This window comes from Phoenix dactylifera, unplaced genomic scaffold (genome assembly GCF_009389715.1).
Source record: "Phoenix dactylifera cultivar Barhee BC4 unplaced genomic scaffold, palm_55x_up_171113_PBpolish2nd_filt_p 000413F, whole genome shotgun sequence".
Taxonomy (NCBI): domain Eukaryota; kingdom Viridiplantae; phylum Streptophyta; class Magnoliopsida; order Arecales; family Arecaceae; genus Phoenix; species Phoenix dactylifera.
Window position 1 is genome coordinate 329,743 of NW_024067853.1, and position 26,145 is coordinate 355,887.

The following is a 26,145-nucleotide window of genomic DNA, read 5'->3' on the forward strand; positions in this document are numbered from 1 at the left end:
TCTAATATGCCTTTAGATATTTAATTCTTACCTTAATCTACGAAGCCTAGGCTCTGATACCACTGTTGGGAACCCGCCCATGCCGCTGATATTTCAAAAATTTTCAGATGGCAGCGGAATCGGCATGCACGGTTCGACGTTCATCGCATGAACGTTGTTTCGAGACCTTTCGTAATTAGGTAAGAATTAAAACTTTTAAAACTATAGGAAGATCAAATCTTCACCTTGCGCGGGTAGATGATCACCGCGAATCTGAATTCGTGGTTTTGGAAGAGGGTTCGCTTGAAGCCGTTCAAACGTCCGGCCTCTACGGGTATCCACACGAAGTAGAGAACCGATCAAGCTTTCTTGTCTTCCCGGGGTGCTAGCTCCCTTGCAAAGACTCTTTGATGGCTGATCTCTCTCTTTCTTTCAACTCTTGAAAGTGCTTGAGAGGAGGAAGAAGAAGGATGAAGAAGAGGAAGAAGATGAACCCTGCAGCCTTCTTTCTTTCCTTGCGTTGGATGAAGGAAGGAAGAGGAGGACCGCCAACTTGGAGTTCTTCTTCCTTGCTTGCGGCTGAACCAAGAGGGAGGAGAGGGTGGCCACGGCACAAGGGAAGAGGCTCCAATCTAGGGCGCCGGCCTCATGTGCCTTCTTATAGCCATCAAGGGCTCCTCCAAAGTTGGAGCCCTAGATATTTCCAAAGAGAAGGGGGCGCGCGGCCCCTCTCTCTTCATGTCGCCCCAAGATGGAGAGGGGCTGATGCCCCTCTTACTTGGTTAACCTAATCCTCTTCCAAAGAGGATTAGGTGCCTCTCTCATGGTTTAATCCTAATCTAATTAGGATTAGCCAAATTGGGTTCAATCTATGCTAGTCCTAATCCAATTAGGACTTGAATGAACCATGACTCAATTGAACTCTTCAATCCTAATCCAATTAGGAGTCATGTTGATTCATTAGATTAATAATTAATTTAGACTTAGGAATCCTAATCCAATTAGGATTTGTTTAATTTTAGTCCTAATCAATTAGGACTCTACTTGAATCCGAAGTCCTAATCCAATTAGGATTTCTAGGAATCCTACTCCAAGTAGGAATCCAATTTTTAATTCAAAACTCCTAATCTCATTAGGATTGAGGAATCCTATTCCAAGTAGGAATCCAGTCCTAATCCAATTAGAACTCTAGGTATCCTACCCGAAGTAGGATCTTGTTCAAGTCCAATTATTAATTCTTTTTCCTTCTTCAACTTCTTATCAATCAAATTGATTTCTTGTGATTCCTAATCACGATTTCAACCATCGGATCGGTCAATACTTCTAGTGTGTGTGACCATAGGTTCTATTCTGACTGGTAGTGAGATATATTGTGATCTCTATCACTATATCATTGAAAACTCCTTTCAATGGGTTGGAACGATTCCAACTCAACTCATTAGGGTTATCGATCATCAAGATAATCCCTATGAGTCCCACCATCCACCAGTGACACCTAGCAGCATGTAGTGGCTACCCAGCAGAATGGAATGAGAACCTCTAGGTGCAGTTAACATGTGATACAGTCCTACTATCGTGGATCCCTACAGGACGGAGGTCATGGACAACTCGTCAAACCCCATCGTCTGTCATATGTCAAGATTTATTCGACTCGAGTTCGATAGTGAAAAACTCTTTCTCCACTGTGCATACTGCCCCGGCCGAGGTCTTACGAACTCAGTCTTATAAATCACATAGGATCTCTCCTTATCTATCAAGGTCGATAGATTCCATATAGGTGCATACCCTACTCCTACAGTGAACTTACTGCAGCCAATCTACACTGCATGGACCCATATGGCTAGAGACCATGTATGTGTGCAGTCAAACTACAATAACCTCACTGTGAGTAGCCGAAGCACCGCAGGTCAAAGGACCAGTCACACTACTGCAACATCAAGCAAGTCACTGACGAGTGGATAGACATCCAAGTGACTTCTGTATTGGTCACGCTCAGTACCCTTGTTCTCTAACAAGCACCTGCACTATCACTTCAGTGTCCTACACTGTGGACTCAAGTCTCGTTCATCCAGAAGGAGAGTGATCTGTGCACTGATCGGATCGATCACCGTCCTCGTGATGATCCTTTGATCAGGAGCATTTAAAAATCAATCACCAATGATACATGGCTCAAATTCTCAACTCTTGAGAATATGTATCATCATCTTATTAATTTCTTGGACGATTCATAGACACATAAACAATATGAATGAAAAAGATGCTTTTATTTATCAATAATAAATAGTCAAGTACAAAATATGTTCCTAGAATCAACAATGTGTCAGCCAAATTGGCTTCTAGGGCATACATCTAACAGGTAAATGATTATTCCGCTGCATATTTAGACTTGTGAGACATTATGACTTGAGTTAGTCAATGGAATAAGATTCTAATTTATTCTGTTAAATTATTTTGGAAATTTATAATTGAGGTGTTTGGTTTAGATGCCTTGCATGCTCGTGGGGAGAGTTTCCTACGGGTGTGCGGCGGTTGGCGCGACCCCCGGCCCGCGATCTCGGAACGGGGGCGTGACAACTTAAGTGGTATCAGAGCGGACTTGGATAGAATCTAAGACAAAGAATCATACACGATATGAGTGTAGGTGGGTAGACACTAGGGACATTGGGACGTTAGGTGTGAAGAATATGATGATTATTCTTATACATAAAAAATAATAATAATAATAATTTAATTTGGTGAGCTTTCTTTTTATGAGTCTGCTGTTATTTGATGCATATAGGTCAGGATGCCTCAACGTCGGGCGAGAAAGACTACTATTAGTGCTACAGATGAGACACCGAACTGGCATGCTGACAGCACACCCCAACGGGTTGGAAGTATCCCTCAGCAGGAGGGAGTCATGAACCCTCAAACGGGACAGGAACCGGGCTTAAGCCAGGTTATGCAGACCATGGTGGGCCTCATGCAAATGCAACAGCAGGTGCAACAGCAGTTGCTCCAACAACAAGCGCAGTTGCTCCAGACACAGCCACAGCAAGGACGAGGGGAACAGTGTGAACATCGTAGCAGCATAGCTGAATTTAAGAGACTGGCTCCTCCAGCTTTTCAGGGACTACAGAACCTTTGGAAGCCGACAATTGGCTTACAGAGATGGAAAAAGCATTTGCTGTCTTAAGATGCCGGGACGATGAAAAACTTTTGTTTGCATCATACATGTTGCAGGAAGAAGCATTTAATTGGTGGCAGATGTTGGAGCATAAATTTGAGCATGATGGGGAACCTCTCACTTGGGATAAATTTCGAAAAGCATTCTATGATAAATATTTTCCTCGGAGTGTCAGGACACAGAAGGAACAAGAATTTATCCATTTGAAGCAAAGGGGCATGACAGTGGCCGAATATGAAGCCAAATTCACAGAACTAGCCAAATTTGTTCCGAAATTGGTGGAAGATGAGCAAGACCGAGTGCACAAGTTTGAGATGGGATTGAAGACTGAAATTAGGAAGCAAGTGGTACCTATGAGTTGACTACCTACGCAGCTGTGGTGAATAAAGCTTTAATCATTGAAAGGGAAGTCAACGAAGCTTTTGCTGAAAGAGAAAGAAACCAAAAGAAAAGAAACAGACCTGCTGAATTTAAAGGGGGAAACAAGAATTTCAAGAATCCAGCTCAGAAGCCAAATAAAGATAGAAATCCCAAAAATGAGAATGGAAAGTGTTCAAGATGTGGCGGTAATCATGAATTTGCAAATTGTCCCTGGGTTACAGGTTCTTGTTTTCATTACGGACAGAAAGGTCATAAAATTGCAGATTGCCCACAAAGAAACGAGATTAAATCCACGCAGGCAATGGAAGGAAGCCAGAGGCCAAAGACTCAAGGAAGGGTGTTCGCACTTACACAGCAGGATGCACAAGCTTCTAATGCAGTGGTCACAGGTACTATTCCCGTATTCGATATTTATGCTTATGTCTTATTTGATCCGAGTGCCACACATTCATTCATATCCTCAAGCTTTATCAAAACACATAATATATTGTGTGAATCTATGACCACTAAGTTCTATGTGGAGACGCCAGTAGGTGGTATGTTGAGCACTGATGTTTTATGCAAGGCATGCAAAATTGAAATAATAGATAGGGAGTTACCTGTGGATCTAATTGTACTTGATATGCGGGATTTTGATGTCATTCTGGGGATGAATTGGCTCGCTACCTATCATGCCTCAGTGGACTGTCATGGCAAGAGGGTAAATTTCCAAATTCCGGAGGAACCGGCATTCAGTTTCTGTGGGAACCAGGGAACTGCTTTTCCTCATATTATCTCGGCTTTGCAAGCTGGACGAATGTTAAGGAAAGGATGCACAGGTTATCTGGCCTCAGTAATTGATATACAACAAGATGAACTAAAGATAGAGGATATTCCTATAGTGAATGAATTTTCGGACGTCTTTTTCGAGGAGTTATCAGGATTGCCACCGGACAGAGAAATTGAATTCACTATTGATCTTATACTCGGTTCAGGTCCGATTTCTAAAGCTCCTTATCGAATGGCCCCAGCTGAATTAAAAGAATTGAAAGATCAGTTGCAAGATTTACTGGACAAGGGTTTTATACGACCTAGTGTGTCACCTTGGGGAGCTCCAGTGCTCTTTGTGAAAAAGAAAGATGGAAGCATGAGACTCTGCATTGACTATAGAGAATTAAATAAAGTCACTATAAAGAACAAGTACCCTTTGCCTCGAATAGATGATTTATTTGACCAGTTGCAAGGTGCATATGTTTTCTCTAAGATTGATCTCTGCACAGGATATCATCAGCTAAAGATCAAAGCGGAAGATGTACCCAAGACTGCATTCAGAACTCGTTATGGACATTATGAATTCTTGGTGATGCCTTTTGGATTGACGAATGCCCCAGCAGCTTTCATGGACTTAATGAACAGAATATTTAAATCTTTTCTAGATCGATTTGTGGTGGTGTTCATTGATGACATTTTAATTTATTCAAAAGGAAAAGAAGAACATGAGGAACATTTACGAAGCGTACTTCAACTCTTAAGAAGGGAGAAGCTCTATGCTAAATTAAAGAAGTGTGAGTTTTGGTTGAATGAGATATCGTTTTTGGGGCATATCATATCCGGAGATGGGATTTCTGTGGATCCAGCAAAAGTGGAAGCTGTAGTACAGTGGAACAGGCCTACTAATGTTTCTGAGATTCGCAGCTTTCTAGGAATGGCAGGCTATTACAAACGATTTATGGAAGGATTTTCCTCTATAGCTATACCTTTGACTCGTTTAACTCAAAAGGAGTTAAGTTTGAATGGACTGAAGAATGTGAACGAGGCTTTCAGGAATTAAAGAGGCGATTGGTTACAGCACCTATTCTTACTATACCTACAGGTGATGATGGATTCACAATTTATAGTGATGCTTCAAGGAAGGGACTCGGCTATGTTTTGATGCAGCATGGTAAGGTAGTAGCCTATGCCTCTAGACAATTAAAATCTTATGAGCAAAATTATCCTACTCATGATTTGGAGTTAGCAGCTGTGATTTTTGCTCTCAAGATTTGGAGACATCATCTTTACGGAGTACGATGCGAAGTGTTTACAGATCACAAAAGTTTGAAATATATATTTACCCAGAAGGAATTGAATTGAGACAAAGAAGATGGTTGGAACTGTTGAAGGACTATGATCTAACGATAAATTATCACCCTGGAAAAGCTAACGTTGTTGCAGATGCCTTGAGCAGAAAGTCAATAGGAAATATGGCTACTTTGATTACTAGCCAACTACAAATTTTGGAAGATGTGAGGAAACTTGAACTAGAAATCTGAGTATCTGGCACAAGGACTCAACTGGCTTATATGCAGGTTCAGCCGACACTCATAGAGAGGATCAAGACAGCTCAGGGTAATGACCAGCAGTTATTGAAGATTCGGAAGTCGATAGAAGCAGGAGATATATCTGAATTCAGGATTCATGAGGACGGATCTTTGAGGTATCGGAATAGAATTTGTGTACCTATGGATTTAGTAATCAAACAGGAAATTCTTAAAGAAGCCCATCAGTCTGGATATACAGTGCACCCAGGACGAACTAAGATGTATAGAGATTTAAAGGAATGTATTGGTGGAACAACATGAAAAGAGAAATTGCTCAATTCGTGGCACAATGTCTAGTATGTCAGCAGGTTAAAGCTGAACACCAAAGACCTGCAGGACTGCTTCAGCCTCTTGACATTCCAATATGGAAGTGGGAACAAATTTCTATGGACTTTGTAACAGGACTGCCAAAGACTCCTAGTTCTAATGATGCAGTATGGGTGATAGTGGATAGGCTAACCAAATCGGCACACTTTTTACCTATCAAAGTTGGGTTCGGTCTGGAAACGCTAGCTAAATTATACATTAAAGAAATTGTGAGACTGCACGGTATTCCAGTATCCATTGTGTCTGATCGAGATACTAGATTTGTATCACAATTTTGGAAAAGCTTGCATAAGGCTTTGGGGACAAAATTATGTTTTAGTACAGCCTTTCACCCTCAGACCGATGGTCAGTCTGAGAGGACCATTCAGATTCTTGAGGATATGTTGAGAGCTTGCGTCATAGATATGAAGGGTTCTTGGGATGAGCATCTACCTCTGATAGAATTTACATATAACAACAGTTATCAGAGTAGCATACAGATGGCGCCTTACGAAGCTTTATATAGAAGAAAATGTCGTTCGCCAATTTGTTGGGATGATATTGGTGAACGAAAATTGTTGGGCCCTGTTGCCCAAGGTGACAATCCAAGAGGGGGGGGGGTGAATTGGTTTCTTCTAAATTTTTGGTACTTTTAAAACTTTCTTAATTAAGTGCGATGGATGCTCTCTTAGGTTATTTAAGTGAGTTAATCTAATGCAAGAAGAGAAGATAAAGCAAGAGAAAATGAAAGCACAAACACAATGCAAACACACCAATATATAGTGGTTCGGTGCTCTCCTTAGCACCTACGTCCACTCCCAAGCGTACCCTTGGGAATTCACTATAATCTTCCGGATTACAGTTGGATTGTTTTTCGGGCTCACAATCCAAAAACCTTGTTGGTTTTACGGGCTCACCAACGAACCTATACACTTGGTTTTCCGGGCTCACCAAGAACCTTGTTGGTTTTGCGGGCTCACCAACGAACCTATACAACTTTGGTTTTCCGGGTTCACCAAAAACCTTTGTTGGTTTTGCGGGCTTACCAACGAACCTTTGTTGGTTTTGCGGGCTTACCAACGAACCTTTACAAAGTGTTTAAACAAATGAAAAGAAAAGATTTAAACTCCTAGATGAGCATATAAAGCAATATGAACAACAAGAAGAGTTAGAAAGAAATTATCGCTTTGAAGTCGCTTTGCTCTTCTTGGTCAAGGAAGCTTCACTCTTCAATGGGGGAAGGAGCTCTTAATGCCTCTTTGAATCTGCTCAATCCCTTTCTTTGATTCTTGAATGAAGCTCCTGATGAAGCTTGTCTTGCTAGGGTTCTCTCTTGAATGCACTTGATGTATTTTCCCCAAAGCTTGCTTCCTCTGATGAATACTCCCTCTTAAATACTTCTCCAACCTCCAAATAGTCCTTTCTGACCGTTGGATTGAAGAAACTAGTCGTTTATAGCCGTTGGGAGTCCAAAAAGCATTTCTGCACAACTAGCCGTTATGTTCAGCCCGTGTTTGGGTCGGCTCAACCTGTCCTTGGGTCGACCCAACCTTCACTTGGGTCGACTCAACCATTTCTTGGGTCGACCCTCTCAGAAACCACAGAAACCTCAATTTCAGCCTTCCTTCCCATGGGTCGACCCAACCATTCTTTGGGTCGACTCAAAGTCCACTTGGGTCGACTCAACCTCTTCTTGGGTCGACCCTCTCAGTAATTCCAGAGAACCAATTTCTGTCTGTCTTTCTGTCTTGCCTTTGGGTCGACCCTCTCAGAGTTTGGGTCGACTCAAGCTTGGGTCGACTCAACCACTGTTTGGGTCGACCCTCTCAGTAAATCCAGAGAACATTCTTCAGTTATGTTTTGAGGTTCTTCAAGGTTGGGTCGACTCATGCTTACCTTGGGTCGACCCAACTCACTGTTCATTTGTGCCATTTTTGCAGGAGTGTGCCAAATAATTTCTTGATGTGCCGGGGTTGACCCAATCAACCTTTGGGTCGACTCAATCCACACTTTGCTGCATTCTCAAGGTTAGATTCATTCAAATGAACAAGGTCATGTATCTATTTTCAATTAACCAAATATACTGAGAGTAATGAACTTATAAATGAAGTATCAATTTAACTTATAGCATACTCTAGATAATTGCTTGTTAATCATCAAAATAACACTATCATCCTCAATCTCTCCCTTTTTGATGATTACAAAATAAAGAGTATAAGTCTATTGATACTTGTCTTTAAAATCAGTTTATAAAAGGGATTAAATTGCTGAATTTCAGCTTTTCATATATACTTGTGAAATCTCCCCCTATATCATTCAAATATTGCCAATTTGACTTTTTGAATTGCTTCCCCTTTCATTTATAATTCATTAGCAATGAAACTTCAAAAATTTGAGATAAAATAAGAGTTTCAGCTTATGTATCGGGGTGAGAAAGGAGCGTGCCAAATTCTGAATTTATATGTGCCAAATTCTGAATTATGATAGAACTTTTTGATTTGATGATTTTCATTGTTACAAATTGCTCCCCCTTAGATATGTAAGCTTTCTTATATGATTTTCAATTTGTTTGCCCATTTATTTCTCTTTTCTTTTCATAACTTCTTTACTCACTCTTTCTCACAAAAGTAATACTCTTTCTTCTCCCTTTATATACTCTTTCCTTCTCTTCTCTTTTATATACTCTTTCCTTCTCTTCTCTTTTATATACTCTTTCTTCTCTTCTCCTTTATATACTCTTTCCTTCTCTTCTCCCCCTTTTGTTATCATCAAAAATATATATATGGGAAAAGATGCAATAAAGAACAAACTTCAGACTTCATTGATCAAAATAGAAACATTTTCATATATTAATGCTCAAAATGATGAAAAGTACAATGTTCCACAATCAAGATTTAAAGATATAAGGAAAGACAAGATTCATAAGGGAAAAAGCAAGATACATATGAGAAAAGGCAAGATACATACGAGAACTAGATTTCTAGCCTAGGCTCTAAATATAGATGCTAAGATCAGCCTAGGGAGACTCTAATTGGAGAGTGGAAAATAGGGTTTTCGGGAAGAGGACAAAGGGTAAACAGTGCCCTAGATAGCTCACGGGGTCCCCTTTTAACAGTGGGGTTCCGACGTTGGGTCGACTCAAGAAGATTTATCCCCCATGGGTCGACTCAACGTTGGGTCGACCCTATTCTGGGGTTGGGGTCGGACCCAAGTGGCAGAATTTTTCTTTTCTCTTCCTTTTTGCTTCTAAAAATTTTTCTTGCTTCCAATCCTTATAAATTCTTTCTGGGACAATGATACATGAGTAAGGAATCTATAGATTACAAGTTTGACTCATGTTTCATAGGTTCTTAGAAATGGAAGGAATGTATCATGAGACCGGCTTGCTTCCTTTTATATCTCTTCAATAAAACGGATCACATATGCCTAATTTCCTCCTTAGCGTGCAGAATCTATCTTCACTCAAGGGTTTTGTGAATATGTCGGCTAATTGTTTTTCAGTGCATATATGCTCATATGTTTCCATTTTGCACATGATCCCTAATAAAATAATATCTTATTTCTATGTGTTTGGCTTTAGGAATGAGATATTTAGAATATAAGCCAGAAGTGATCTCTAAATGTAGATTCCAAAGATAGTTTTGAAATCAAGTGTAGATGAAATTTTTTTCAAGTTATTTCAAGGAGTATCAAGAATAATATTCAAAGAAAGCACGAATGAAAATCCAATATCCTCCTTTTTTTTTAATATATTAAGTATATAGCAACATGAGAGCAATCTAATTAATTTTAGAGTATAGTATAAGAGCAGATAAAGATCAAAACTTATATACTCAAAAAATATAAGATTATGTTGAATCCTTAATTCTTAATGACTTCAAAGTTCTTTCATGATATAAAAGTATTGGAGCATAGATACCAAGACATGAATTTATGCAATGTAGGATATATAAAATTCAGGGCATTGAAAGTTCTTTTAAACCTCTCTTAAAGACTTTCTTTTACTCCTTTAAAGATCATAGCATCAAAATCAATTAAAATGAATTGGCTCATGATTGAAACACTAAAGTGCAAGCCAATAAGAGCTCATTAGTAGATTCCAAAGTAAATTTCCAATACTAAGACAAATGGAATCCTTTTCACTTAGTTTTCAAAACAAGTGATTTACCAATTAAGTACAGATAAAAATCCAACTTTCAAAAGATATTCAATGAAGCACAAAGTTTAATACCACTTTACATTTAGTATTCTTTCTCTTATCTTTAGTTGAATTTCAGATTTTAATGATAAACGTGAATAAAACTGAACCTTTATGATATCAAGAATGTAGAGTGATCTAGAGTTATTCAAAATTTATAGCAATCGCTCTTTTTAATCTTTTAAGAACAAGTTATGCTTCCTCTTAATCTTTGAGAAAATGTACTGAAATATTAATCAGAAAATGATTCATTTGAAGCTCAAATTCTTTCAAGAGCATTTACATTTTCTTTCTTTTAAGAATCATTTGAGTGAGCTGAATATTTCTAAGACTTGAGATCATTCACTCTTTTAATAATATATATACATATATATTTTGATGAAAGTCTATAACATGTAGGAGAGGAAAAAAAAATATATAGATGACCATTGAAGTATATGTAATTTATAGAACTCAATTTCTTAATCAAGGTTTTTCAGCAATGTATATATGAAGCACAATAAATCTTTTCAATATCAAATAAAATCATATATTAAAAAATATTTGTTTGCAATCAAGATCATCAAAAGACACATCATTCAGACCAATATTAGTACACTTATGGAAGATAAGAAATGATATGTTTCAGATGCGTATCAGAGGGCAAGCAATCAAAGGGCATCAAGCAATTATTTTCTATTTTTCTTAAGCTGTAATTTTATCTAGAAATTTCATATTGAGTTATTCCCCAAAACTGATGCAAACATTTGAAGCATATAATGAAGGTTACCAAAAATACAATGATAGAGGCATTTTTAAATTAAGTTTAAGCTTTTATACAACATCAGGATTCTGAATTTCATAAAAATTTCAAGGAGCCTTTCAGGATTATAATTTGAGATATGCATCTTCTACATTTGTAGCTCCATCTTAAATTATTAAGATTGAAGACACATATTTCAAGAACATTAGAGCACATCCAGAATCTTTGTAATTCATATTGAATTTTGGTACAAATTGGGAGGATATTATGTACTAATGTTAGGCAAGATAAACAGATATGTCAGAATCAATCCATTTTGCCTAATTGCAAATTCAAATTAAATTCTTTTTTTATTTTTCAAAATATATTCATTAAAACAAAATGATGTTGTTGTTGGTAATAACATGTTTCAATCAAAATTTATAGGCATAAAGCATTACAAGTTATATCTAGGAAAGATCTTTGCTATTTGAATATTGAAAACACATAATTCAAAATATGCAAAACATAACAAGCAGTCATGGATCAAAAGATCAATTCTTTTCAAATAAAATTTCCTTTATTTAAATACAATTTAGCACTAATGTTTATCCTTAAGGTGTGTTTTCAGTGATTCAAACTTCATTTGATTTTTCACAACCTTTCTTATATATTTTTATTTATTTATCATTCATTCCCCAAATTTTTAATTTCTTTCTTTAACCATTCAATGACATTTTGATTATCTTCATTTATTTTTCGGGTTTTACTTTTCTATGCTCTATATTCTATTTGCTCCCTATTCCGGTGGAGTTGGGAAGGGGCACGAGGTACTACCACTAGCCTCCCTCTTGTGCCGTCCCTAATATGCCCTGCACCGAATAGTTGGGTCAAAATAGTGCCGGGTACGACCACTAGCCTCTCCATTGGCACCATCCCTATACATGAGCAATGTAGAAATGTTAAACTATTCTCTTTAGCAACAAGATATTCACTCCAAACTCTCGCCTATTTAAATATAATTAATTACGGATTTTATCCCTTCCAAAGAATGTTCACACAAGTCTCACAAATATGGCTGAATATATTATGCTTGTGCTGCTTTTACTTAAGATTGGAGTATTTTACTTAGCTTTTACTTCTTCGGAGCAATGTTCATTTTCTTTTTCTTTATCTCTCTCTCTTTTTGTTATTTTCAAGTAGTTACATGAAAGAGCCAGAATAAAGAATTAATCTAATATGCTGGCATATAAATATATATCATGCAAACAGCATTTTTATTATGCCCAATGATTCATAGCTTATCACAAGTTATTTTGAATTAGAGATTTGAGGCATAACTTGTGCTATTTCATGGTTATGCATTATATAGGAAAAAGTAAACTTCAATTTAATCACACCATGAAACAATCATCCACTAGCATGAGAATGAAGCTGATATCAAGATGAATCAGCAATTAAAAGGTTTAATCATGCTACCATATAATTTCAGATTATTGATTGTGCTCAACTGAACTCATAACGAGAAGAGTTTATGATTACCCAGTGTATTTAGCATTCTCAAGCCAAATATCCTTTTAGATTCTTTACACCCTTGGCTGAAGAAAATCTCTCTCCTTTTTTTTGTTTGCAAAGGAATGTTTATTGTATCTTTCATCAAGGTGTCCTTCAAGTTGAAATTTCTTGCTCATAAATCCTGTATCATTAATAAACTCTTTTTCTTTTTTGAAGGAAAGTCATTAGTTTCTTCAAGATACAAAACATTCATACAATATATTTCTTTAGCTAGATGACTCAACATAAGATATGACAATAATTGAATATTAAGTCACTTTACTCAAGAGATTGTCTAAATATAAGCAAGCACAAGTCACTTGAACTAAAGATATAATTTATTAAATAATATGGTTCAAGGACACCCATGTGAGGCAATAGGAAGATTTATCAAAGTCAAACCAATTTTTTTTTTATTTTCAGAAGCAATTTAGCTTAGATTCTATTTGCTTAAAATAATTATCAATAAGATATACCAGTTAAGTTTTAATCAAGTTATTTTAAATAGTTGTTTCTATCAAAATTCTGGTTATGATTCGGCTTTCAATACAAATAATCTTGTTTTAGAGAGATAGGCAATTTTCTTTTAGATTAATTAAGATTTTATATTTGACTTATGGGAGATGGTTCAAAGGAATTAATATTCATACTTTTAGAATATTTTTATGCTCAGATTAAACATGACGTGTTAACATTAATCAATAGAATTCGAGATAATTTTATGTAAGGATATTAATTATTCAATCAAGGATACAGTGATTATACTAAATGAGACACTTTAAAGATCAGATTTATTAATCTTAGATTTTTTTGAATAGTCTTGAGAATTACAAAAAAAAATCATTGTTATAAAACTTTTTAGTAGAATTTTCATTATGATCACGACACATTAATCATTTATGATTGAAACATATGATGCATACATGCGACTTATAGAGTAAATCATAATATATTTCAAATAATCACATAAGGAATGAGTGATATTATGATAAATTATACTCATACCTTCACAAATAATGAATAAGATTTCATAAGTATTATGCTCAATAAAGTTTTAACATGAAGGTATGAAATCAGCATCAAGTGTTTATACTAGAGAGGAAATTTAGATTTTGTAAACTTGAAGAAGAAGGTTATATATATATCCATTCATTGTTTTCTTATCATGATGCAAGCACTAGAGAGTTTCATGCTAAACTCGTTGAGATAAAATTAACATATGAGGCATTTAAAAACTTTGATGCAGAGAGTATCGTAATTTCATAAAAAAGATAATTTCAATACACGAAGTAGAATGTTAAACCTTATACTAAATTTAATGAGACTTATCTTTAATTATGTGTCAATGCACCCATTTGTATGAAAATTTCATTTGTTCCATGGGTAGCTTGGCACACCTACATCTATACCCTCATATTTTTCATTTTGGGTACCCAAGCTTGCTTGGGTCCTTGAGGGTTAGTGCATATGGTTCCTTTTGGAATCCAAATTTGTTTAATCGTAATAACTTTACCATTTGATTTATTCGAATTAGAACCATAAATAAAGTTTTTATGCCCAATCTTTTTATATTTGAAATAAGTTATCTTATTTGATGGTTTGCTTGGCAAATTGATAACCTTTTTCTTTAGGGTTTTATTATTGAGCACAGGAATCCAGCCAAGTCTGATTTATCAAAAACAGCATGTTGGCTTTCAAACATCGTTTTTAATTTTTCTGAACTTACAGTGAATTTGTTAATAAAAGATTTTAATTGGTTGATTTCTTCATTTAGGTTTTGATTTTTTTAATTAAATTCTGATTTTTTTGAATCAATTGTTCTGAATTTAACCTTAAGCTTTCATTTTCAGAATTTAGTTTGTCTTGTATTTCAGCAAAAGAATTTCTTTCTTTTGAAATTTTTAGATTTAGTCTCTTAGAATTTTATTCTTCATAGCTAGTTTTCTACATTCACAATACAATTCATGAAAAGCATTTAATAATTCATCATAAGAAAATTCTTCTTGAAAATCATTTGATGTAAGAGTAGATTCAGATTGTACCTTATCTTCTTGTGCCATAAAGCACAAGTTAGTTACCCCTTGTACTTCTTTGGAGCTAGTATCATCATTGTTGCTCCTAACTTTTATTTTCTTGCTTGACTCTTCCTTGGTCAAGGCTTTCTTCCTTTTATCTATTTCTTACTTTCTTCTTGCTTCCTCTTCTTCTTTGTCTTTAGGAAGCTTTTGAATTTTTCGGTGTTTGGGTATGGATCCTTGTTTTCATCACCGAATTCTTCATTTATTGTTCTTTCTTCCGGATTGGGAGATTCAACATCGTTTTCTGCAGGCTCACTGTTAGTATGTAATTGAAGCATATGTGAGCTAAACAGAATATTGTCATAAATATTTTCTAAAGTATCCCAGATTTCCTTAGCAGATAAACATGCAGAGATTTATTAAATTCAGTTTCATGGATAGCACAATATAGTATGTTCATAGCATTAGCATTCAATTGTGCTAAGTCTTTTTCATTAATAGTGTGAGAGAGTGAGTGAGGGCCTCTAGTAATGATGTACCATAATTCATAGTTTGAAGCTTGAATGAATATCCTCATTCTAGCTTTCCAATAAGTGTAGTTTGTGCCATTAAATAGAGGTGGTCTATCAATTAATTGTCCCTCTCCTATAGAACATCCCACTTGGGTTGTCATGATCTTTAACTCTTGATTGTGAGATCAATGGGTACTATTAGAGCACCTTGCTCTGATACCACTTGTTGCCCAAGGTGACAATCCAAGAGGGGGGGGTGAATTGGTTTCTTCTAAATTTTTGGTACTTTTAAAACTTTCTTAATTAAGTGCGATGGATGCTCTCTTAGGTTATTTAAGTGAGTTAATCTAATGCAAGAAGAGAAGATAAAGCAAGAGAAAATGAAAGCACAAACACAATGCAAACACACCAATATATAGTGGTTCGGTGCTCTCCTTAGCACCTACGTCCACTCCCCAAGCGTACCCTTGGAATTCACTATAATCTTGCGGATTACAGTTGGATTGTTTTCCGGGCTCACAATCCAAAAACCTTGTTGGTTTTACGGGCTCACCAACGAACCTATACACTTGGTTTTCCGGCTCACCAAAGAACCTTTGTTGGTTTTGCGGCTCACCAACGAACCTATACAACTTTGGTTTTCCGGGTTCACCAAAAACCTTTGTTGTTTTGCGGGCTTACCAACGAACCTTTGTTGGTTTTGCGGGCTTACCAACGAACCTTTACAAAGTGTTTAAAACAAATGAAAAGAAAAGATTTAAACTCCTAGATGAGCATATAAAAGCAATATGAACAACAAGAAGAGTTAGAAAGAAATTATCGCTTTGAAGTCGCTTTGCTCTTCTGGTCAAGGAAGCTTCACTCTTCAATGGGGGAAAAGGAGCTCTTAATGCTCTTTGAAATCTGCTCAATCCCTTCTTTGATTCTTGAATGAAGCTCTGATGAAGCTTGTCTTGCTAGGGTTCTCTCTTGAAATGGCACTTGATGTATTTTCCCCAAAGCTTGCTTCCTCTGATGGAATACTCCCTCTTAAATACTTCTCCAACCTCCAAATAGTCCTTTCTCTGACCGTTGGATTGAAGAAACTAGCCGTTTATAGCCGTTGGGAGTCCAAAAAGCATTTCTGCACAACTAGCCGTTATGTTCAGCCCGTGTTTGGGTCGGCTCAACCTGTCCTTGGGTCGACCCAACCTTCACTTGGGTCGACTCAACCATTTCTTGGGTCGACCCTCTTAGAAACCACAGAAACCTCAATTTCAGCCTTCCTTCCCATGGGTCGACCCAACCATTCTTTGGGTCGACTCAAAGTCCACTTGGGTCGACTCAACCTCTTCTTGGGTCGACCCTCTCAGTAATTCCAGAGAACCAATTTCTGTCTGTCTTTCTGTCTTGCCTTTGGGTCGACCCTCTCAGGGTTTGGGTCGACTCAAGCTTGGGTCGACTCAACCACTGTTTGGTCGACCCTCTCAGTAAATCCAGAGAACATTCTTCAGTTATGTTTTTGAGGTTCTTCAAGGTTGGGTCGACTCATGCTTACCTTGGGTCGACCCCAACTCACTGTTCATTTGTGCCATTTTTGCAGGAGTGTGCCCAAATGATTTCTTGATGTGCCGGGGTTGACCCAATCAACCTTTGGGTCGACTCAATCCACACTTTGCTGCATTCTCAAGGTTAGATTCATTCAAATGAACAAGGTCATGTATCTATTTTCAATTAACCAAATATACTGAGAGTAATGAACTTATAAATGAAGTATCAATTTAACTTATAGCATACTCTAGATAATTGCTTGTTAATCATCAAAATAACACTATCATCCTCAGGCCCTGAACTTGTACAATAGACAGTTGAGAAAATTCAGCTAATCAGAGATCGCCTTCGGACTGCACAAAGTAGACAGAAGAGTTATGCGGATAATAGAAGACGAGAATTAGAATTTCAAGTTGGTGACCATGTATTTCTTAAAATATCACCTACAAAGGGAGTTGCAAGAGGCATTCGAGGAAAATTGAATCCCAGATTTGTTGGTCCATTCGAGATCTTAGAAAGAATTGGTAAGGTGGCTTACAGACTTGCCCTGGCCACCCTCTCTGGCTGGGTGTACACGATGTTTTCCATGTCTCGATGTTGAAGAAATATATACCAGACCCAAGTAATGTCACGGAGCTTGAGCCTATACAAGTTAGAGAAGATCTATCATATAAGGAGCATCCAGTGTGGATAGTGGACAGAAATGATCAAGTTTTGAGACACCGTGTTATACCTTAATGTCAAGGTGCAGTGGAGCCATCATTCAGAAAGAGAAGCTACCTGGGAACTGGAAGATGAGATGAAGCAGAAATACCCTCAACCTTTTTGAAACTACAGGTATGGAAATTTCGGGGACGAAATTTTTTTTAGGAGGGAGGAATGTGAGACCCTGGAACTGGGCCTGGTCCACTTGACCGGCCCAGTCCCAACACTTGGCCTCACGTGCAACGCACGTGAGGCAGCAATGGGATGGATTCTTTCCATCCCGAAGAAGAAGGAGGAGCCCTATTTTAGGGCTTCCTTCTCCTCTTCTTCTCCTTTGAGCCCACCGAAGGAGAGCCGCCGCACGCCAGGGGGGGAGGGTCTTCTTCGTGTGGCCACCGAGAGAGAGGGAGAGAGGGAGAGAGAGAGAGAGAGGAGAGAGGGAGAGAGAGAGGAGCCACGGCACTGGTGGGTCTCCTTCTTCCTTGCCGCCGGAGAAGAGAGGCGTCGTATCTTCGTCGGGGCTAAGGTAAACTTCTCCTTCTCCTTGCTTGATGCTTGGCCATGATGTGTTGGGGGTTGGGGCGGGCCGATCGCCGGAAACTTGGGTCCAAAAATGGGTCGGCCGAATGCTCCCATCGTCGGCCTTGTTCGCCGCCGCCAGCCGCCGGGAGTGGTCGGGCTTGCTCCGCCACCTCCTACAGCTGTCAGGGCCGGCCACCACGGCCGCCCTTGGGCCCGACCGAGAGGGAAGAAGAAGGGGGGGCGGGGCTCACGGGTCCCCTGTCTCGCCGAAGAAGAAGAGGGGATTCGGGAGAAGAAGGGAAAAGAAAAGGAAAGAAGAAGGAAAAAAAGAAAAGAAAAGAAAAAGAAAGAAAGAAAAGGAAAAAGGAAAAAAAAGAATAATAACTAAAAGGAGGGTGGTTTACGGGTATGAACCCGGATCCGAACCCGAACCCGGGGTGCTAGACACTTCGGCATAGGGTCGGCCCTGGGAGAATGTTAAAATTTAGGTTTTATATATATATTGTGATGAATTTTAAAAGAAAATATGGTTTTGAATATTAGGTGCTGCGAGGGATTTGCAGAATTAATTGGATTTGTGGTGGATCGCGTTCGCAAGGTAAGTAATGTAACCTCTTTTCTAGATTTATCGGCAAAGTAAATATCTATTTTACGAATCGAATTATTTGTGATTACGAATTTGATGCGTGGATTATATGTATATTTTTAGAATATTGTATGACTCTGATTGGACGTATTTGCTTCTGGTTGAATTGTATTTAATTGCTCTGACATTGTATTTCTCGGCTTGAAACATTGAACATAATGTAAAAAAAGATAATGACTTGAGATAGATTCAGACTTGCAGTCGAGCTATGTTGAGGACCCTGCCAATGGGGGCTAATACATTGGTACCGCAAGAAGAATAGTCGGTGATATGACCCTGCCACAGGAACATGTGGTCATAGTCCTTGGCTGTTGAGTTGAATCTGGTAAATTGAAAGAGGTTAAGATATGAACGATATTTGGTTTTGACACTGTATGTTTTTATAACTGAAATATGAAATAGAGAACTAATTGAACTATCGACCTGGCTATGTTGAGGACCCCGCCAATGGGGGCAGATATGTTGGCAATTGATTGTCTTGAAGGACTCACCGCAAGAAGATTAGTCGGTGTTGATGACCCTGCCACAGGAAACATGTGGTCATAGTCCAGGATCGACAAGATGAATTGAACATGTGAAAGAATCTCAAAACTGCGAAAAGAATCTTATGAATTTAAGAAATATTTGACTTATACTTTGGAACTACATATCTATTTATTTTCTACCTATTATTGCTTGATTTATCTAGCTAGGGTGTTCATTACTTACTGGGCTGTCTAGCTCATTATACCCTCTCTTGTTGTTTACATATTTCGAGAACTAGTCTATTGGGGATTCAAATTGGGAGAGCGACTAGAAGGATTGTGGCACAAGTTATCTTAGATTAGGGTTATTTAAGTTGATTTGTTATTATGGGACATTTATTATGATTGGTGGACTTTTATTATTTTAAGAACTAGGTTTCTGCATGTTGGTAAATGATTATTCCGCTGCATATTTAGACTTGTGAGACATTATGACTTGAGTTAGCCAATGGAATAAGATTCTAATTTATTCTGTTAAATTATTTTGGAAATTTATAATTGAGGTGTTTGGTTTAGATGCCTTGCATGCTCGTTGGGGAGAGTTTTCTACGGGTGTGCGGCGGTTGGCGCGACCCCCGGCCCGCGATCTCGGGACGGGGGCGTGACAACTTAAGGGTGTGAGGCCTAATAGTCCCACATCGGAAAAGACTCGTTCCAGAGCCTGGGCATATGAGGCGGGTGTCTCCAAATCCTGCAGACGCATTTTGGGAGGAAAATAAAACTGGAGAGGGATGAAGGACGCTTGCGTGAAGTTCCAGAACCGGACAATATCTGGCAGGGGAGCCCCGTGTTCCCCCTCATGTGGCCTCCACGTGGGCACTAGGTGCCTCACGTGCCTTGCAGAGGCGGGGGCGTGACATTTGGTATCAGAGCCGAGGACGGCTCTTGTCCGATGGTGGGAAGGGTGTGAGGCCCAATAGTCCCACATCGGAAAAGACTCGTTCCAGAGCCTGGGCATATGAGGCGGGTGTCTCAAATCCTGCAGACGCGTTTTGGGTGGAAAACAAAATCGGGGAGGGGTGAAGGACGCTTGCGTGAAGCCCCAGAACTGGACAATATCTGGCAGGGGAGCCCCGTGTTCCCCTCTCATGTGGCCCCCACGTGGGCATTGGGTGCCTCACGTGCCTCGCAGAGGCGGGGGCGTGACAGTGACAAAGCAAGATTGCTAAGAAAGAAAGAAGCTCTTTTTATTCATTCATCCACTGCCATTACAAGATGTCATGAGGAGGTATTTATAGACTTTCCTCATGATTTGAAATTTAAAACACATAATGAATGGTGCCCACATTTGGTATTTATAGACTTTCCTCATGATTTGAAATTTAAATACATAATGAATGGCGCCCACATTTGAAGGCTTAATTGTTGGAGAAAAGGAAGAAAAGTTGGCCAGCTTTAGGGGGGTTTGAAGAGTTGTTGGCTCCCATTTGAACTTTTCTGGCATTTAAATTGTGGCCGCCCTCTTAGACTTTGAATTTGGGTGACGTGTCAACTTGTATGAAGTGGCATGGTGATTGATTCTTTTGATTTTGACTCTTCCATTTGGCATTATCCTCTTGGTTGAGATGATTGCTGATGTGGTGTTGAGGTGGCATCCCAATAGGTGGCACATAGCATGTTGCATAGTGAATGGTTCTTTTGATGAGGTGGCATGATATTGCATTGGTTCCTTTGAAGAGATGGCATGATGTGGTCGGCTCCTTATGCTTGACTTCATCCTGGTTTGGCGTGCTTCCATTGGTTAGAGTGGTAGTGAGGTGGCCAGCTGATGTTGATGTGCATGCCGAGGTGATGCACCAAGGGTGTGCAAAGGTGGTGGTGGAAACATGCAAGGTGGTAGTAGAAACATGCAACCTGTCCTGACTTGACTTGCTTTCTGACTTATTGAGGCTTGTTTTCTGACTTATTGATTTTATTTACAGGACTCGATCAAATTTAAGTTAGCCACAGTGACCTTGAGTTAATTGATTGGAGTCTTTTCTAGATTCTGGTGCCCGCACCAATTCTCCCAAGGTGGGAAGAATTCGACTCTATCGAACAGGGGTTGGTTTGGCTGTGGTACTTTTCTAGGAGATCTAGGTTGAGTCTCTGTAGGCCCTTTCGAGTAATCCATGAATCATCAGATTCTGGTCCATCCTCCCAGTGAACCAAATAGTGTTGGTACCCTTTGTTCCGGGTGGTGATAGCTTGATCATCCAAAACATGTTCAACCCTATCTCTCGGTTCTGGAAATGTGGCTGGAGGGCATGTTGGAAAATCCACCAATGCCGCAGAAAATTAAAAAATTTCAAATAGCAGCGGAAGAGGAATGCGCGGGATTGACGTTCATCTCATGAACGTTGTTCAAAACCGTTCATAGATAAATTAGGATTAAAAACTTTTAATAGCATTAGAAAGATCAGATCTTCACCTTGTGCGGGTAGATGATCACCGCAAACTGAAGTTCGTGGTTTAGGATGAAGGTTTGCTTGAAGCCGTTCATGCGTCCGACCTCTACGGATATCCACACAAAGCAAAAACCGATCTAGGCTTCTTTGTCTCCCTGGGGTACTAGCTCCCTTGCAGAGACAACTTTAATAGCTGATGTCCTCCCTTTAAATCAACCTTTATTGTGTTTGGGAGGAGGAAGAAGAAGGATGAAGAGAAGAAGAGGAACAAAGCCCCTGCAGCCTTCTTTCTTTTTCCTGCGTTGGAAGGAGGAAGGGTGGAGGAGGAGGCCGCCAAGGCCTTCTTTTTTTCTTCTCCTTGCTTGCGGCTGAACCAAGGAAGAGGAGAGGGGGGCCATGGCTTGGAGAGGGAGAGGGCTTGAATGCCCTAGATGCCGCCCCTCTTCTCCTTAAAAAGGGATGTGGAGCTCCTAACATTTAGGATCTCCTTATGGATTTCCTAAGAGAGGCTCCGACCCCTTTTGTTGTGCCGCACAAAGCAAAGAAAAAGGGGAGGGGCATGCGCCCCTCCCTCTTGGCTAACCCTAGTCCTCCTCTAAGGAGGATTAGGTGGTCTTCTTGTGGCTAAGTCCTAATCTAATTAGGCTTAGTCTAAGTTTAACCAAATTGGATTTTATGCAAGTCCTAATCCAATTAGAACTTTGAATGAACCATGACTCAATTGAACTCTTCAATCCTAACTCAATTAGGAGTCATCTTGATTCATTAGATTAATAATTAATTGGAACTTAAGAAATTCTAATTCAATTAGGACTTATTTAATTTTAGTCCTAATCCAATTAAGACTCTTATTTGAATCCGAAGTCCTAATCTAATTAGGACTTCTAGGAATCCTATTCTAAGTAGGAATCCATATTGAATTCAAAATCCTAATCTAATTAGGATTGTAGGAATCCTACTCCAAGTAGGACTCCCAGTCCTAGTCCAAGTAGGATTGTAGGAATCCTACTCCAAGTAGGACTCCCAGTCCTAGTCCAAGTAGGATTGTAGGAATCCTACTCCAAGTAGGATTCGTGTTTAAGTCCAATTAATTAATTTCCATTTTTTCTTCTTCTACTGATTATCAATCGAATAGATTACTCGTGATTCATAATCACTTTTTCAACCATCGGATCGGTCAATACCTTAAGCGTGTGTGACCCCATAAGTTCTATTCTAACTGGTAGTGAGATATATTGCGATCTCTATCACAATATCATTGAAAACTCCTTTCAATGGGTTGGAACAGTTCCAACTCAACTCATCAGGGTTTATCGATCATCAAGATATTCCCTGTGAGTCTCACCATCCACCAGTGACACCTAGCAGCATGTAGTGGCTATCCAGTAGAATGGAATGATGAACCTCTAGGTGCAGTTATAGTATGATACAGTCCTATTATCGTGGATCCCTACAGGACGGAGGTCATGGACAACTCGTCAAACCCCATCGTCTGTCATATGTCAAGATTTATTCGACTTAAGTTCGAGAGTGGAAAACTCTTTCTCCACTGTTTTTACTGCCCGGCCGAGGTCTTACGAACTCAGTCTTATAAATCACATAGGATCTCTCCTTATCTACCAAGGTCGATAGATTCCATATAGGTGCATACCCTACTCCTACAATAAACCTATTGCAGCCAATCTATACTGCATGGACCCGTATGTCTAGAGACCATGTATACGTGCAGTCAAACTACAATAACCTCACTATGAGTAGCCGAAGCACCGCAGGTTAAAGGACTAGTCACACTACTGCAACATCAAGCAAGTCACTGACGAGTGGATAGATATCCAAGTGACTTCTTGTTTTGGTCACGCTCAGTACTCTTGTTCTTTAACAAGCACCTGCACTACTACTTCAGTGTCTCCATACCGTGGACTCGAGTCTTGTCCATCCTTAAGAAAAGTAATATGTGCACTGATCGGATCGATCACCGTCCTCGTGATGATCCATCGATCAGGAGCATTTAGAAATCAATCACCAATTATACATGGCTCAAATTCTCAACTCTTGAAAATATGCATCATCATCTTATTAATTCCTTGGACGATTCATAGACACATAAATAATATGAATGAAAATGATGCTTTTTATTTATTCAATAATAAAAAGTCAAGTACAAAATTATATCCTAGAATTAACAATGTGTCAGCCAGATTAGCTTCTAGGGCATATATCTAACAGGGCACTCAGGTGTGGGTTCACTCTCAATGGGAGCATGATCAAAAGGCTCGCTAGGTGTCAATGTTGGTCCCTTATACTCTATATGGTCTGAGATGTCGAAAGTCGAGCTAATACCAAAATCAAGGGGTAAGTCAACCACATAAGCGTTAGGTTCGATTTTCTTTAATATCCTAAATAGACCAGCACTACAGGCATGCAATTTTTTCATAGTTCCCGAGGAAAACTTTTCAGATTTTAGTCTAATCATTACATAGTCTCCTTCAATGAATTCCTTAGCCCGTTTATGATGATAAGCTGCTTGCGCATAAGCTTTGTTACTCATGTCAATTTTTTTACTCATTTTCTTTTGTAAATCCCTGACATGTTGTGCATATGATTCTGCTATCTTTGAGACTCGTGCATGTGATGGTAATGGAATAAGATCTACAGGTTTCCTAGGTTTATATCCATGGACAATCTCAAAAGGACTCTTTTCTGTGGATCTATTGACTGAGCTGTTATAAGCGAATTCAGTGCATGATAATAGGAGATCCCAGTTTCCTAGGTTGTCACCGACAAGGCATCTCAATAAGTTTCCTAGACTCCGATTAATGACTTCTGTCTGACCATCAGTTTGAGGGTGGTAGGCAGTGGAGAATTTGAATTTGGTTCCTAGCATATGCCAAAGGATCTTCCAAAAATAGCTAGTGAACTTAACGTCTCTATCTGATACGATGGTCTTGGGTAAACCTTGTAGCCTAACCACTTCATTTTAAAAAAGTTTAGCTATTTTTGAGGCATCATAAGTCTGGGAACAAGGTATGAAGTATGCCATTTTGGAGAATCGGTCTACCACGACATATACTGAATCATGTTTTCTCAGGATTTTGGGTAATCCTAACACAAAGTCCATGCTAATATCTTGCCAAGGGCATTCAGGAACTGGTAGGGGAGTGTATAGACCGGTGTTTTGTCATTATTGCTTTGCTATGGTGCAGGTTCGATATCGGGCTACTATTTGGGCAACGTTTTTCTTTAGACCTGGCCAAAAGAACTGGTCTTCGACTTCTAAGATGGTTTTGTTCCTATCAAAGTGACCAGCTAGGCCTCCTGCGTGGATTTCTCAAACTAGAAAGTCTCGGGTGGAGGTGCGGGGAATGCACAACTTATTTCTTTTGAAGAGGAATCCATCGTGAATGGTAAAATTGGGGAATTGGCTCGAGGATCCTTGACGGATTGATTGGTCGATTTTCTTAAAGTCGGGGCAATGTTCATACTCCTCCTTAAGCCTTTCAAAACCTATGACTTCGATACTAACAGAGGTGAGGAACATAGATCATCTACTAAGGGCATCGGCAACACGATTTTCTTTCTCAGCCTTATCTTTTAGGACGAAGGTATAGGCCTGGATGTACTCTACCCATTTCGCATGTCTAGGGTTCAATTTTTTCTAAGAGTTGAGGAAACGTAGGACTTCATGATCGGAGTATAGGACAAACTCTAGTGGCAGAAGGTAGTGTCTCCAATACCTTAGGGCTTGGACCACTGCATACAACTCTTTATCGTAGGTAGAATACTTTAGTTTGGCGTCATTTAATTTCTCACTAAAGAATGCTACTGGGTGGTTTTTCTGACTTAAAACGCCTCCAATCTCGACTCCTGATGCGTCACAGGCAACCTCAAAAACTTTGGAAAGTCGGTAATCTTAATATAGGTGCTTGTGTCATCTTATCCTTAATCTCTCTAAAGGCTTTCTCAGCTGCCTTGGTCCACTCAAAATTTCCTCTCTTAAGGCAATCAGTAATGGGGGCGACAATTATGCTGAATCCTCTAATGAATCTCCTGTAGAATGTGGCTAGACCATGAAAACTACGGACATCATGAATGTTTTTGGGTATTGGCCACTCAACTATGGATTTGACCTTTTCGGAATCAGCAGATACTCCTTCAGTGGTCACGACAAATCCTAAAAAGATAATCCTATGTGTTATGAATTCACATTTCTTTCGATTAGCATAGAGGCTATCTTGTCTAAGTGATTGACAAACTTGTCTAAGGTGATTCAAGTGGTCATCTTTTATTTTGCTATATATGAGAATGTCATCAAAATAGACTACTACAAACTTTCCAATGAATGCCCTTAAAACTTGGGTCATAATCCTCATAAAGGTACTAGGTGCGTTGAATAAACCGAAAAGCATCAATACCCATTCAAATAAGCCGTCCTTAGTCTTAAAGGCGGTTTTCTATTCATCCCCCGACCTAATTCTTACTTGATGATAGCCACTCTTAAGATCGATTTTGGAGAATACCGTAGCTCCGGCCATCATATCTAACATGTCATCTAGATGGAAAATAGAAAAACAGTATTTGACGGTAATCTTATTGATGGCACGACTATCTACACACATTCTCCAAGTGCCATCTTTCTTAGGGGTCAGAAGGACAGGTA

General features: G+C 39.0%; 1 protein-coding gene across 1 annotated transcript; it reads left to right on the forward strand.

The window, feature by feature from the left end:
* The first annotated feature begins 3,129 nt into the window (after nt 1–3,129).
* LOC120105985 lies at nt 3,130–5,336 on the forward strand. The gene is made up of 4 exons (XM_039118795.1): nt 3,130–3,492; nt 3,771–3,915; nt 4,114–4,584; nt 4,786–5,336. Exons 1-4 carry the CDS (start codon nt 3,130–3,132, stop codon nt 5,334–5,336), a joined length of 1,530 nt encoding a protein of 509 aa, XP_038974723.1.
* Nucleotides 5,337–26,145: the final 20,809 nt, after the last annotated feature.